Here is a 16105-nt window from a genome sequence, read left to right on the forward strand (position 1 = left end):
CAACCCCAGATAAGTTAAGATTCCTACCTGAGGTCGGCCACAGATGCGCCGCTACCCCTAAAGACTAAGCTGGAACGCCTCGGAAAAGTCTGTCTCCCTTACCACACCCGTTAAAACGGAACACAGCAGCGCCTAACACTGCTGTTATTAGGTAGAAATAGGTGTGGCGGTGGTGCCACCGAAGTCAAACCACAAAGGGTTCTACCACTTTTAAAATTTATTTTCAAAGTTTTGAATATATGTCTAAGTCTACTAATGCGCAATTGGCCAGCTTACTAAATTAAGCTTAAAATTTTCACGTTTCAAAAGTATCCCACTCCCAGCAGTGGGGAAAAATGGGTTCATGATCATATTGCAATATGCACTACATGTTCATTGGTTGCTTCGAAGATATCCTGATGTGAAGTGGTCATTGCGCCCATTGAATGACGTAACTAATTCCGAATGGGACAGAAATCTACTTTAGATTGATTATGTTCATGATCTGTGAGTTGTAGACCTTATGTCAGACTGTCAGTATCTCTGCACTTCATTGCTAGAATTTTTACAGCTTTACACTATTTTTATGAAGTTATTTTTTTTTAATATTATATTGAAGTCGACGACGATTGACAGTCTGCGACCTTACCAGATATAAGATTAGATTGGTACCTAAAGTTGGCCACAGTTGCGTTGTGTGTTTTAAATAGGAACCCTTCCGATAAGTATGTTTCCTTTATCTTACAACACCCTTCAAAGTGGAACACAGCAGCACTTAACACTGCTGTTATTAGGCAGATGTACATGGTGGTGGCAGTAGTAGTGGTAGCAGCAGTTTCATAAGTGTACCAGTAGTACGCATAGTACTACTGATATATGTATACTGATATACAGTATACTACACACACAATATACTGATATACAGTAGAGGCCCAACGAAAACTCTACCATCTTTAAAATTCATAAAAGCTGATGTAATAAGTACTTACCTTAAATTTAACTTTAATACTGCAGCCAATTTTGCACTTAACAAAATGGATTCTGACTTACGGTAACATGTTCATATTTTTTAAATATTTTACCTTTTATGTAAGCCTCTTTTAAAAGAGGAACTCAAATTACAGATAAAATTTAATTTAATTAATATGCATTTTCACCGTTAACGGCAAAATTAATATTTTAACGAAACTAATATTTTTCTTTAAAATTAAATGTTCTCACGCAATATGCTCTTTTGCTGGTTATAAATGAAGCTTGTTTAAGCTGCAGATATAAATCAAAGAAAATAATTGCAAAGGATGGAAGTTGAAAACAATATTTTATGAACTAATTATTATCTCAAACTCTTCATTATCATGTTCGATATAATAGCCTGGTAGTATAAATTCGTGGCTTCCATTCCCGAGTTCTTGGTTCAATCTCAGGCATGCGCCCACGATGCTTCTTGTTATAAGCCATAAGCTGTAAGAGAATATTAATTTAACTAATTAACTTCTGGATTAAATTCTGGATCACGTGGATGGACTGTTATACGAGTAGCTACTTTAATAAATAAAAGAGCCTGAAAAAAGACTCGTTTAGGCAAGGGATTTTTTTGCTACGACAATTTCATAAGGCGTTAATTCTTAATAATGTTATAATTATTCACTCTTAAAATTTAATAACCTTATGCCTGCTACTTCACCTGATACCACATCCTACTTCTGCCTTATAACAGCAGTGTTACGCGCTTATGGATTGTCTGGTAAGGTAGAGCCCCTAATATGAGGCGTTCACATTTAGTTCCCGGGGATAGCAACACTACTGTGATCGACCTCAGGTAAGGTCTAATCATATTTAAGGTTAATTATGGATGTCCATGGGCGGTAGTAACCACATACCATCAGGTTGACTGTATAGTTTATACTCCATTGCTACTTAATCTTTACTTCATTTGATATTTGCGTAGAAATACGTACCTACTATAAAAAAATTTTCCTATTCTGTATTAGTGGACAGATCATTTGTAAGTGGGTCAGTTTAACGCGACCCGGGATTGTTCGCACTGTCAGCTCGCGCTGAGCACTAGTTTGCAACTGATGGATTGTAATGCAAAGAATAGTCTGGATTTATTCTGACCTTAGGTATACTTTTAAATGGTACGTTATTTTTCTGACACGCGTAGCTCAGCGGCATAGGTCTACAATCATTCGGTTCCGAGTTCGATTCTTATCTAACTTTGTGTGTGCTTGTATTTGCGTGTATTGCATCTAGCTAGTGTATATGGATGTAGAATGTTTGTTGTGACTTTTACGCAGTTTTTGTATAATTAACGTGGGAAACCTAAATGTTTTATGTAGTTATTTTACTGACTCTTCGGCCTTATGGTGTGACTCGCTTCAGTTTATTATTTGATTTCGATGGACATTAAAAAAGAGAATTTTCAATTCTGATCTGAGTGTGCGTGTTTATGTAATTGTAATTGTTTATCTGCAATATTTTTCGCTTTATTTTCCGAAATACTCGTAAAAACGTAACATAACGAAAGTTTTAAATTTATTAAATATGGTTGCAATAATCTTCAAAAATGTTTTTAAAGAGATCTCGCCATTTCGTTTTTAAAATATATTTTTAAAATTTTCAGTATAGTTCGTATAATATAACATAAAATAGTATTAATACTATATTAATAACTAGCTGACTCGGCAAACTTTGTACCGCCTCAAAATCTATTTATCAAATATATTTCATATAAAATATAACCTATGTTAGTCGTAGATAATGTAGCTTTCGAAGGGTGAAAGAATTTTTAAAATCGCTCCAGTAGTTTTTAAGCCTATTCATTACAACCAAACAAATGAACAAAGTTTTCCAATTTATAATATTAGTGTAGATAAAATAATCCTTCCTTGGCAGTCGGGTAATAAAATCGGAATAACATTAAATCAAACCGAGCTATAGCTGGTATTACTCATATCAAACGTTAACTGTTGATTATATGTACTTATCCTTAATTCAATCTGCTTATATTACTTTAGATACACTAGGTCTTAGCTAAGGTCTAGTTATAAGCGGTCCCTTAGACATTAACCACTTGAGTCTCAGACTAGGCTCCACTGCGCTCTGAAAAGAATGTCTGAGTCGAAAATAGAAATGTAATGAGCTGCATATTTCGTGTGTTCTTCACAAGCTGCAAGTTTATGTTTGCAACTGTTTGTTTTCGCAACATAACAATGCAAAACCTTGCGAGACTATTTCTGTGTGTAAAGTAATGTCGTTAAATATTATTACCCTACGTTTAGTGAGAAACTGGTCTTCTAATACCACGTTCATAGTTCCTTATTTGCTTGTATTTTCCATGATATTTATTGGTACTTCATTTCTGACTGGTTTATGTTTGTTTCTAAAATTATCTTGGCTATAAGGGCGAGATTCCTTTGAGAATAACAGTAAAGGCGATTTTGAAAATTTCTTCTGACTAGTGAATAAGTTGATGGGCCTTTTAATTTATTTTAATGATATATTTAATGTTATGTACTTTTTGCTCTTCCTGTATTAACTAGTTAGTCTTTTTTTAGTATTAATTAGTGTAACTGGCTAAGACCTTCCTAATTAAACAAATTATTAAATTTTAATTGTAGTTCATTTTCTTTATATTATCTCTATTGTTGGATATCTTGGATAATTATAAATATATTTTTATATTAGTAGACATAAAGAAATTTCAATTAAATAAATTAATAAAATCTTGTGTGGAATTGTGACGGTTAATAATCTGTTACCGTTTGTCTCGCGTTAATTGTGACCAGATGAGTACATATTATACGTAACAAACATATTATTTAGTTTATTATATTACTACATGTTGACCTTATTCTGTCATAAATCTAGGCTCCTGACTCATGGAACGGATTCATCTGACCTTACGCAAGATGAATCGAATTTTATTAAAGTCACTAAGCTCTGGTTACGCATCTTGATGTCATGCTAATTACAATGTCGACATAATTTATTAGTAAACAGAATACGCAGGAAATAAAATAGTATGTTCTTAAAACAGCACCATCTATTACACTAGTTTACATTTTTTTTTATCAGTTGCCGCCAATTTTATGAATGTAAATGTTCATTTATAACTCGTTTTTGATATATATACTCTCAAAAATATTTGTACAGCTCGAGTTCTTTTGTTTTTCTTTTTTATATTTTTTTCTTATTTACGAGCATAACGAGCATATTTTACTGTGTTAAGAATAATATCGGATTTTTTTGTGACATGAGTACTTCAAGAAGACGTTGTTTGAATAATCCAAATAACTTTTGCACCATTTGCGGAGAGTACGTGTTTAAGAATTGTCGGAAAGTTATATCAGAGTTGGTTAAAAATACCTATATTCTGTACTTTAATAGTCCTTGGGTAAAAAAGACAAGTCTTGGGTGCCTAATTGTGTTTGTATATCGTGTTTTGGATATTTAAGATTATGGAAAAGTCGTAAAAGAAGTGCCTTTAAATTTTTAAAACACCAATTGTTTGGCGAGAACCACAAAATCATCTCCATGACTGTTACTTTTGTAGCACGAACATAAACGGCATAAACTCCAAATACCGAATTTAATGGCAATACCCAAGTACTACTTGTGTTCAGCTTCCAGTGCAATATACATCTGACTTGTTACTGTAAAAAGATATATCTGGACCCTTAGAAGAAATTGACACTGAAACACCATGCTCATTACCAAATGATGTTAATTTTGAAGGTATACCAAATGAGCCGAAATGCTTTTCCCAAAACGAGTTAGATGATCTTGTAAGAGATTTGGATCATTCTAAACGAGCTTCAGAATTGTTGGCATCAAGACTTCAGTTCGTTCAGAATTCCCTAGCAGCTCGTAACAAAATCATCATTCCGCCATTGCATATAAAATTGGGCATCATGAAACAGTTTAAGTCACTAGATAAAAACGGAAATTGGTTTAGTTTCATTTGTCAAAGAAATCCTCAGCTTACTTTCGAAAAGATTAAAGCCAGGATTTTTGATGGGCCCCATATTCGACAACTTAAGAAAGATTGCCAAATTTAGAGATTTAATGACTGAGCTTGAATTAAGAGCTTGGATATCTTTCCTCTCTGTTATGCAAAATTTTCTCGGAAATAAGAAATCGGAAACTTATTGAACCTTGTTGAAGACCTTCTTTTACAATTAAAAATTATGGGGTGCAATATGAGAATAAAACTCCACTTTCTCCATAGTCACTTGGACAGGTTTCCGGAAAATTGAGGAGATAATTATGAGCGAAGAGCAAGGAGTGCGTATGCATCAGGACTTACGCGTGATAAAATAACGTTATCAGGCATCCGAACATGATGTCTGACTATTGCTGATCTCTGATACGCCATTTTCCTAAATCAACACGTAACAGAAGAGCGTTAAAGCGATTTTTTTTAGATCTAAATGTTTAATTTAATTTTTTATTTATTTTTTTCCATATAAACACTTGTTTTTTTTCTGTTTGAAACGTATATAGCTGAAACTGAAAAACTAAAGCTGATAAAAAAAAATAACTTATATATTTAAAATGTGAATAATATACGTACTCAAGAACAGATATTTTTTTTCCGGCAACAGATACTGTACAGTACTGTAAACTAGTGTTATCAGTCTGAAGTAGACTGAGTAAACGTAACAATAAGTAAGTGCTCAAGTCTTTTTGTCTACCTCACATGTTCGCCAAAGAGAGAAACGAAACATAAAGCGTAATTTTGTCAATTTAGACATTTAATGTTACGTTACTGACACTATAGTTATGATACAATCCGCTAGGAGCGCTGATTGGAAATCATATGGGCAAATACTTAAACAAATACCAAAACAGTCATATTTGTCAAAACGTAAAAACTCATGGTAAGGGTACAGTAGGCTCGTTTGCTATTTCAATTTCGTAAATAACAAAAGAAATGTGTTGCAATTACCTTAAACATAATTATGTTAACGACTGTTTTGTTTCCACGCTCTCCGTAATTAGTTGATATGTTTTTAAAAGGAGTTTTAATCTGATAGCCCCTAGCATTCTAATTTGAGTGTCTATTATAATCGAGTTATGTTTAATTTTGTTACATGATTTTTTTTCTCTTTTAAGTTTATAATGAGAGATCATTTGTGTGTATGTCTGCAATCCTTGTACGTCAAACAGCTGGCGGGCGTTTCTTAAAACTTTTGTAGGTGATTTTACTGCTACAACTTTTTTTTGTGCCTAATAACAGCAGTATTAAGCGCTGGTGTGTCCTGGTTCGAAGAAAGAGTTAAAAAACATACTTATCAGAGGCGTTCTTACTTAATCCCAGGGTAGCACGCATTTGCACAAGTAGGACCAATCTGATCTGGGATTGAATACAGATGTCCAGTTATAGCATTAGTGTAAAATATTGAAGTTTGAATGAACATCCTTCACTTTTAGATCATAGTTTTCTTATTGATGTGAAATATCACCGACAGTCGCAGTAAAAATTAATGAATAACCATAATGTTTATCCTGAATCTTATGTGAATATAGTCCACGTAAAAGTGCTAGTGCTAGTCCGCTCTGAATATAGAAATGAATAGCCGCAGTAGCAAATTGTATGACTACACCTGCTCGCAACAACCTCAGAGCGGACTAGCAGTTTGGTGCCGACTATACCTACTTAATACCTAAAACCTACGCTATAACACTGTGCACGTATCTTGACATAACGGAAGAAATACTCGCGTTTAATTTATACCTCCGTGGCAGTCATCAACCTAATACGAATATCTAATTTAATTCAACATGAAAGCAATTTCATGTACACAAACCATCAAGCAAGTGACTCATTTACATGACGGCACGTGTGTGCATATGTGTGTGGCATGGTGTATAGAACACCCTGTAAAATATACGTCGCGAATAGTAATGAATAAGTAATAAGGCACAACGAACTAATGCGTGGGAATCTTTCCCTTTCTGTGTGTAAAGTTCTGTAATTGATTCAAACTTTTCAAACTCTAGTTTTATAAGTGGTTTCGGTAAGTTTAAACGTATTATTGAAGTAGGTATGTATAAGCTGTATCAGATTGGTGGCTTGAATTAGTATTTTATTATAAAACCTATTTTAAAAAATAAATGCAAAATTTCTGAAATTCTGAAATATTTATAGAACTTTAAACTTAAAATAAAGACGGGTCACAAATAAAACCCTAAAAATTAGACACTTAAAATTGTCATAAAACGTCTACTTTTATAGTTGCTGTTATAACAATTACTAAGAAAATAATAGGGAATGGTGGAATAGAATCCATGTGCGAGTACGATTCGTATTTGACCAATTTATTGTAGACCGGTTAGAATCTACTGGCGTTTCAATCGCTTTTTGACAACACGTACACTATACGAGTAGGATTAATCTTGGCTTTAATTATCTTTGTGTCATTGTCAATTTTGCCATTCACATTTTACGCAAGGAAGCAAGATAAAGCAGAGGTGTTAGACATTCGAAACACGTCTTAATTGAATGCCAGTGGAATTAGAGTTGCCAGTGATTTCGCTATTCATTCAAATGTGTGTGAGGATTAAGGCGGCGCGATTCCTCGCAAATCAACGTGATAGCGCCGAATGTTAAGTAGGTTTTAGAGCAAATTAACAATTAAGTTAACATAAAATATATACAGTCAAATATAGGTATTTCAGAGACGACAAACTCACATATATTAGAAAGACAAATTTTCCTTTCAAATGCAAATTGACGCAATTTATAATACATATACTCACTTGTGATGAATTACACCAAAATATTAATAAAGGTATGTAATAAAAATAAAAAAGAACATTTGTTTGGAAGATCCTAATGACTATTCTTTTATATAACGGGTACTCACGATATGCGTTTTTAAATTAATGCGTTTTTAAACGTGGTTTCGCCGTGACCACTATCCATGCAACTGGGTCGAAATATCGGCAATAAAGAAATTTAAAAACGCATATCGTGAGTACCCCTTACATAATAAAATGTCTCATTTCCGCGATAATTTTAGTCTAAAATCATATATCCTAACGACTATTTAAACATGGAGACCCATCAAGCCAAAGCCAAAGAAGTAGATACGCCTACCTACAACTTGAAACATCCATATGTAGAAATGTTTCAGCCATAGTTTTCAGAGAATGGCTATACGAGTATCGTATATTTATTTAGCACTTCTCCGAAACTAAATCTACATGTCCAGAGGTTGCTGTAGAATCTATACAAATATATAATTTGTAATATCAGTTTTTAAATGCATATGACGGCCATAGATTAGTAAAGATATCTCACCACCTTGTAATTTCAGGAAGCCACAAATGGCAGACATATACGTAAAATTGCTGACTGTTTTCCCGTCTTCCGTTCCCGTCTTCCCGTATTACGTCTTCAACTGTCATGGTGTAATTTACGCGTAACAATGCTGATATGTGCATTTAAGTGGTGCAAAAACAACACGAAATCGAAGAACAGTGCGGAGAAATATCGTTTCATTCGTAGATGCTCTAAAACTACATTTTTCCGACACGAAAATAGATGACAATGACAATATCAATTGTCAAAACTGGTTACATTTTCTTGTTATGTGTCAGTAATCTTGAAAATTTATTTTTACTAATCTATGATGACGGCACATATTACAAAAAACTTGTGTATGTTACATTAAAAACTTCTTCCGGCTAATTTCGAAAAGACGGGACTTTCACTGTCAGATAGCTAATTTTATGGGGACTAACTTATGCTAAATCCATTAAATTTGCAGAATATGTACACTTTTAAACGCGAACCGCAATTCTTGCAATAAATAAACGACTAACTGACCTCGAGAAACAAACTGTTAAATAATAGGATGAGCTATTCCAACAAGGATAGCTAACGAGGTTTACAGGTAGTGCTGGCACGTTACACCTGGTAATGCTCATAATGCAGGATCCTGTTGACAAATCCGACGTTTGTACGGCATCCTCACACGATGCAAGGCGCTTATAGGCCGTTATTCATTTGCGGAAGTGATATGGAAATGCTTATTTAGTTGCAAATAATAGCTGTGATACCCTATAGCTTCTCACTTTAAGGTTCCAGTTGTCAAACCCAGGATCAGATTTTTCAGTTTTATCTGGATCATTTATTGCCAAGCTTTTATCTGACCTGCTTTGTTAGTTCGTATGTTCAAATTTAGCTACTGAATTTAAAATCATGATGCATATTTGGTTTAATGACATTATTCTAACTTCAAATACTTACGGCGGCCGTCCCTATATGGTGGATATTTCTATATACATCCCCATTCCCCATGATATGTATATCAAATGAAAGGGTTTTGTGAGAAGAATACGATTAAAGCTTTTATTAAAAAATGATAAATAATTAATTTCTAGTCACTCCTTGTACTATATACACTTACCTACAATAAAATTATTATCTTATGTAACATGGTGCTAATAATCATTTCTTTTGTTTCAGGTATTTTATTTTTCTAGTGTATGTGGGCGAAGCGTGGAGTTATGTAGAAGGTATGTAGCAGATATCCAATATAAGAATTATTAGATACTATAAAGATTTAAATTTAAGATACCGCATCACGTGATTTTAAACTGATATTATCGCGGATTCTTTTTATTTTTTATTATGTAACGGGTATTCGTCACACGGAATTCTCTATCGTGGTTACAACTCTCTGACGTAAGTGCTCGTTACGTAATTATATTACACTATTAACAGTATTACAGTATGTATATTAACAGTGTTTAAAATTGGTTCAACTCCGTAGGCACCACCGCCTTATATTACTGTTTATAACGGAAATTTTAAGCGTTGCTGTACTCTGGTGTGGATGGCGTGGCAAGAGATACATACTTATCCGAGGCGTTCCAGATTAGTCCTCTTACCACTAATATTCTTATCTTACCTGAGGTTGATTACAGATGTCCAGTAATCACTTACCATTAAGTGGTGCTTGCCCCTTGCAACCCTTGTACCAAAAAAATGTCTGTTTTTGTATTTGTTTACGTATTTCCCATACATTTCCAATCAGTTTTGATACAGTCCGCTAGGGGCGCTGATTGGAAATGTATGGGTAAATAAGTAAATAAATTTAAAAAACAGTAATTTTTGTAAAAACGTAAATTCTTTAACATTGTAAGGGTACTGTTAAAGAAATATTTTATGAGATACCTACATAAGTTTAAATAGTTAAAGTCAGCAAGCATTTATTCTCTGTGATTTATTTTATAAAAGTAAGAAACGGCATGCATTCATAATATTTTTGCAAAAGAAGTTTCTTACTCTTGATTCTGTGTAAAAAACATACGTCTTATTTTTAATACTGCAATGGAAAACTATGCTTTATATTTTGCAAGTGACATGCGAGTAGAATTACCAAACGAGAATAAAATCCACCTGATGGTAAATGACTACTTCCGTCCATGGACATCTGTAATCAATTTCAGATAAGATCTAATATTATCTGACTTCAGGAAGTCGGCTACAGCACCGTTACCCCTGACGACTAAGCTGGAATGTCTCAGAATTGTATGTATGTGATATTGAATTGGGATGGTACTGCCTGAGTCGAAATATGAAGATTTCCACCACCTCCAAAATATGGTTAGTTATCATTACAATTACAAATATGACTTATTGTTTCAGAAACAACTGATGGAAGAGCTGGATTCAATCTTTTGATGAAGACGGTTAATTATATAGATACAGATTTAGTAGAAATAGCAGACGACGATGACGCTTATAGGTTAATTGCATCTAATATAACTGTACCGATAAAAAATATATTACCAAGTGACACAACGTTTTCTAGTCCATACATAGTAGATGTCACATTTAAGTTACTCTCACAATCAGATGCTAAGCGATCATGTTTATTCACGATAGTCGATAGTCAGAAAAATATAGAACTACAAATATGTTTTATGCCAAGATCTAAAACTATCACAACTTTATTAGTTCAGAGTAAAAGTATACCGAATGATACAATAGAGGTATATATTAATAATTCCGATGATTGGATAAGTCTCTCGTTAGTTATAGAAGAGGATAATGCCAGTCTTCGTATGGGTTGCTTGGTTTACAAAGAAATTACTTTCAACGATACAAAAGCAACGGATATGCACATCTCGTCAGGCTCTATACTGTATTTTGGAAATTCTGGCAATGGAAATAATAATCATTTCACGGTAAGTCTTTTTAATTATTCCATTATTTATACTAAACAAAAATAATATCTATTGTTTTCGTGTAATACACCAAGAAATACAATTTTTTCAGTACAATTTTTTATAATACATAATTTCAAATCTTTGGTTACAAATGACAGATTTTACTAATAGTATATGATTATGAGTGTAATAACTGATCAGTGAAAATTAAACTGTCAGTTAAAATAATCGTGACTTTACCTTTTGCGCTTGTTGCAAATTAAAATAAATTCGTGAAATTAGCTGTCACGGCAACTAAATTAGCAGGGGACTCACATGTAGGATGTTTTCGCTAAACACGGTCGGATTAAATTTTGTGTATGAGCGCGCTGTATTAATGTTCAGCAACAAATTTCACTAATTCGTTACATTTTTGGTTTTGTCAAAAGCGTCCGTACATTTATTTAGTTGCTATGTTTCGCTCGTTGTCATGTGTGATTTATATATTTTGCTTATTGCCAATTTATTATTAATGAAATTCTATGCCATAGCCATGTCGCAATGGGATTATTATATTTGAAAAATTGTAACTCCATAGTTAATTATCGCTATTCCTCATTTATTGATCTTAAGTATTTACTCTAACGTTGCTATAATTTCCTTTGCCTATTTCAGTAGCTACAGCGACTCAAGGTGTACTATATATTATAATATATTACATACCTATTTCATAGCATTTTTGGAAATATCTTGTACTTTCAAGTTTTGTGGCACAAGCCAAGTGTATGCTCTTGTCACAAACTATCTGATGCAACTCAATTAATTTTCGCAAATCCTCATCAGATGTTCTAGCGTTGCTTTGTTCTCTTTGTCTGTTTGTTCTTATGACAAGTTTCGACTGTTTTATTGCTAGTTTCTCATTCAGAACTATGTTGACGTGTACGTTAATTTTGCCGTGCTTTTGTGTAAAATTTCATTTGTCTTAAATCTTTGACTTTGTACGTGTTAACATAACGTTGCTGCCGGTTTGTTTGGGAATCATGTCAGTTAATTTAAATTGTTTCGATTTTACTCTTGTTTATTAACATGACATTTCATATACTTTTCTTAGTCGCTATTTTTTTAAATATCCTATATAACTTTTGCAATTCAGATTAGCTTAAAGTACTATTTTTAATTTCATTGTGGTCCATTGTACAATATGTCCTGTTACATTTGGTAACCCGCATGACGCCGCCATTGCCATTTCGAAGGGGTTTAGGTTTTGATTCCCGGCCAGCCATTTAAACAAGTAATATAAAATTATAGGGTCCAGATGTTTGTGTATCTTTGTGTGTATGATAACAAGATACAAATATAACCAGAGTGGGTTTATGTATAAAGAACACTTTTTAGGACAAATATAATGCAATACAAACAAGTAAAAATCACTTAATCATCTTTTATCGTAAGTTGAAATAGAAAATATATAAAGTGAGGCTTATTATCATTATATTATTATGATATATATTAAAATATATTAAGATCGAGAAAGATGCTTAGAAAATAACACGAGACCCTTAATCACTCCCATATCAGCGTAATGATAAGTTCATAATTAATTATAGCAAACGCTTTTAGCGTTTCTCATACCGAGAAAGTTATATAATGATCATAATATATGAGTTTTGTCTCGATAAGACGAAACAGGGCGCTATACTTACGATCTATTTACGACCTTATACTTTGATAAAACATTCTTAGAAGCGTGGAAATAGGACAATTAGTCTTAATAATCTCATTTGTATTTGTAATTCTTCGTGAGGTTCGTATCTTAACACGTAACTCAGATTTGTCAAAGTTATGTCCGAATTAGAAATTTATTATCACTTGCTTTAATGGTGACGGAAAAACATCGTGAGAAAACTGCATAGGCACGTGAGAGGTCTTAAAAAAGTTCTCAAACATAATATGTCTGCTAATACGCACTTGTCAAGCGCGGTGGACTATCCTAATCCTTCTTATTCTGAGAGACCCGTGTCCGGCAGTGGGACAGTAACGGACAGTTTGTAGAACAACAAGGTGGTAGAACCCTTCGTGGTCCGACTTTGGCGGCAAGACCGCCCTACCTATTTCTGCCTAATAACAGCAGTGTTAGGCGCTGCTGTGTTCCGTTTTGAAGGGTGTGGTAAGGGAGATATACATTTCCGAGGCGTTCCAGGTTAGTCCTCAGGGGTAGCGGTGCATCTGTGGCCGATCTCAGGTAGGAATATCTAATCCCATCTGGGGTTGATTACAAATGTACATGGTCGACAGTAGCCACTTACCATCAGGTGGACTGCATGCTCGTCTGCTACTCCTATATATGAAAAAAAAGTTACGCGCTGACGAGGTATCAAATTGAAGTATTAAACAAATAACAAAATATTCTAACGCTTCAATAAATCCGCAAAACATATCGCTAAGTACAGTTTCATCCCAGCGCTAATGTAGCCGAAAGCCCGATACTAAATCAGGCGTTATGAGTTCATTAAGCTAACGCGTTGTTTCATATAACGTAACATGTGCTAGTGAATTGTCGTTTATATACTAATTCCGAGCTTCTAATTTATACACGCTATGTTTATTTCGAAGCTAATTCGAATTTGAACTCGGTACGGTTGAACTCGGAAATCTCTTGCTTTAATTTACGTGGAAGGTATATTAATTTTGAAATTTACTATCCTCCAAAGTTGTTCGTGACATTACCCACCTTTAAAAGTAAATATTCTGTAGATTTCATGGGTTTTTTTTCCAAGATTAGCCTGCACAAACAGATAGACAGAGATATGAAGTTAAGATTAAAACTACTTCGCAACAATCCGATAGACAGAGCGACAAAAAAGGGATCACTTATTACCATAAAGTGGACAATATAGATAAGGAATTCTTTACTTCTATACATTGTCTGCTTCAAAATAAAATTTTCGTACATAAGTAGCTCTTATATCATAGTTAAATGGCACAGATTGAAACTCGTGGGCAACAGTTGCGGTTGTTTCAGTATGTATGGGACAGTAACGGGTTGACGACGTACGAGTATCATATCTAAGTATTAAACAACTAACAAAATATATATTCTATTTCTATTGCTTCAATAAATCCGCAAAACATATCGCTAAGTACAGTTTCATTCCAGCGCTAATGTAGCCGAAAGCCCGATACTAAATCAGGCGTTATGAGTTCATTAAGCTAACGCGTTGTTTCATATAACGTAACATGTGCTAGTGAATTGTCGTTTATATACTAATTCCGAGCTTCTAATTTATACACGCTATGTTTATTTCGAAGCTAATTCGAATTTGAACTCGGTACGGTTGAACTCGGAAATCTTTTGCTGAAATTTACGTGGAAGCTATATTAATTTTGAAATTAACTATCATCCAAAGTTGTAAGTTAAATAAGGAGGACAATTTTATCAAAACGAGATTTATCCCGCGGTGTTACCCGCGTTTAAAAGTGTAAATATTCTGGAGATTTCATGGGTTTTAATCGAACATTAGCCTGCACAAACAGATAGACAAAGAGACAAAAAAGTGATCACTTGTTACCATAAAGTGGACAATATAGATAAGGAATTTTTTACTTTGATACAATATCTTCTTTAAAAAAGTAAATTTTAGCAGATAAGTAGGACCTATATCATAGTTAAGCGGCTCAATTTGGAACTCGTGGGTGTTGCCCACGCGCGGTTATTTCAGTATTACCATGCTCAGTCAGCACTATAATGGTTGCGTACGGTTCGATTTGTTCCATATAAATTAAAAATATGAACTAATATATAAACGTTGTTCATATTGCCTATAATTGGCACTCATACGAGCCTTATTGTTATGAATACTAGTATAGTGTACTACTAACTACTATACAGGAACTCATACGCAAAACTTCAAGTAAAACAGTAATAAGTTTATATCATACAATAGGTTGATTTTGTCCAAAATATCTTTAAATTCTATGTATTGATCTGCAATATTGTCCAACTGTGTGTATGAGCCATAAATAAGACACGAAGCGTATAAAATTAAATTTCTTTTACAGATACCACTATAAAATTGGAATTATACCGAATAAAGAATGGTTTTGTGCATTAAATTTCTGTTCAATGCTTTATAAGATTAAATTGTATGACTGTACTTTGTCGTAGTGGCTAAACATTTTTCATGTGGAATTAAGTACTGTACGTCGTATTTGTAGCTTTTTGTTTGAGCTACCAGTGCTTATGTTTTATACAAATCGCGGTACTATTTTTTAACTATTTTTACACGGCTACAGAGTAATGTTTTTCGATCGTATTTATGTATGTCTAAATTGTCCTAAATTGTCCAATCTTTGGCATGTCTTACATCTCAAACGGCTTAAGGAATTTTAACATATGAGGTGCAAGGAACCCATTTTTTTGTATTTATACTTTGAATTTTAAATACTTTTGTAACTTCGATGACTTGATATTGTTGACCTGAAAATAATAATACAATTGGCCCCGACACTAATTTAATTAAAGAAGATACTCTTATCGCGTTTAAGATTAAGATTGTTTGATTCATTTTGATAAGCACAAAGATTGCTTAAAAATAGAAATCTAATTTAATAACCATACTGAAGTAGATGAGGAAGGTATTTAAGTTGTTGAAGACTATTCTCCTTTGTACCTCATAATCTTTTGCTGCGTATTTCCAATTTAATCAGATGTTATTAAAATTAAAGACCATTGACACAAATCCAACGGCTCACTACTTCCAGGGAAATTAAGTGGAAGCTTTTCGTAATAATAATATTTTAATATAGTTGACAATCAAATATTTGAAATATACATTTTCAATCTATTTCATAATGTTTTATAGCCCCCATTAAGTTTAATTTTTTGCCTTTTGAAGTCTACTAGTTTAAATTCTTGGTAAATCTACTGTACTTATAATTCTTAGAAGCAAATAGCTGCAAT

At 33.4% G+C, this 16105-nt stretch overlaps 1 protein-coding gene and 1 long non-coding RNA gene across 4 annotated transcripts in view; one reads left to right on the forward strand and one right to left on the reverse strand.

Moving 5' to 3' along the window:
- Nucleotides 1-16105, reverse strand: part of LOC140756010 (uncharacterized) — a 165982-nt gene that overhangs the window by 111680 nt on the left and 38197 nt on the right. The window lies entirely within an intron of this gene.
- LOC140756005 (uncharacterized) overlaps nt 1-16105 on the forward strand; it is an 85026-nt gene that overhangs the window by 40876 nt on the left and 28045 nt on the right. For all 3 annotated transcript variants that reach the window (XM_073091393.1, XM_073091392.1, XM_073091394.1), the window contains exons 2-3: nt 9458-9507; nt 10643-11184. In XM_073091393.1, the coding sequence (XP_072947494.1) occupies nt 9458-9507; nt 10643-11184 (592 nt within the window). The remainder of the gene's footprint in view (nt 1-9457; nt 9508-10642; nt 11185-16105) is intronic.

This window comes from Epargyreus clarus, unplaced genomic scaffold (assembly GCF_041222505.1).
Source record: "Epargyreus clarus isolate Ecla_fem2 unplaced genomic scaffold, WU_Ecla_fem_2.2 ptg000034l, whole genome shotgun sequence".
NCBI lineage: Eukaryota > Metazoa > Arthropoda > Insecta > Lepidoptera > Hesperiidae > Epargyreus > Epargyreus clarus.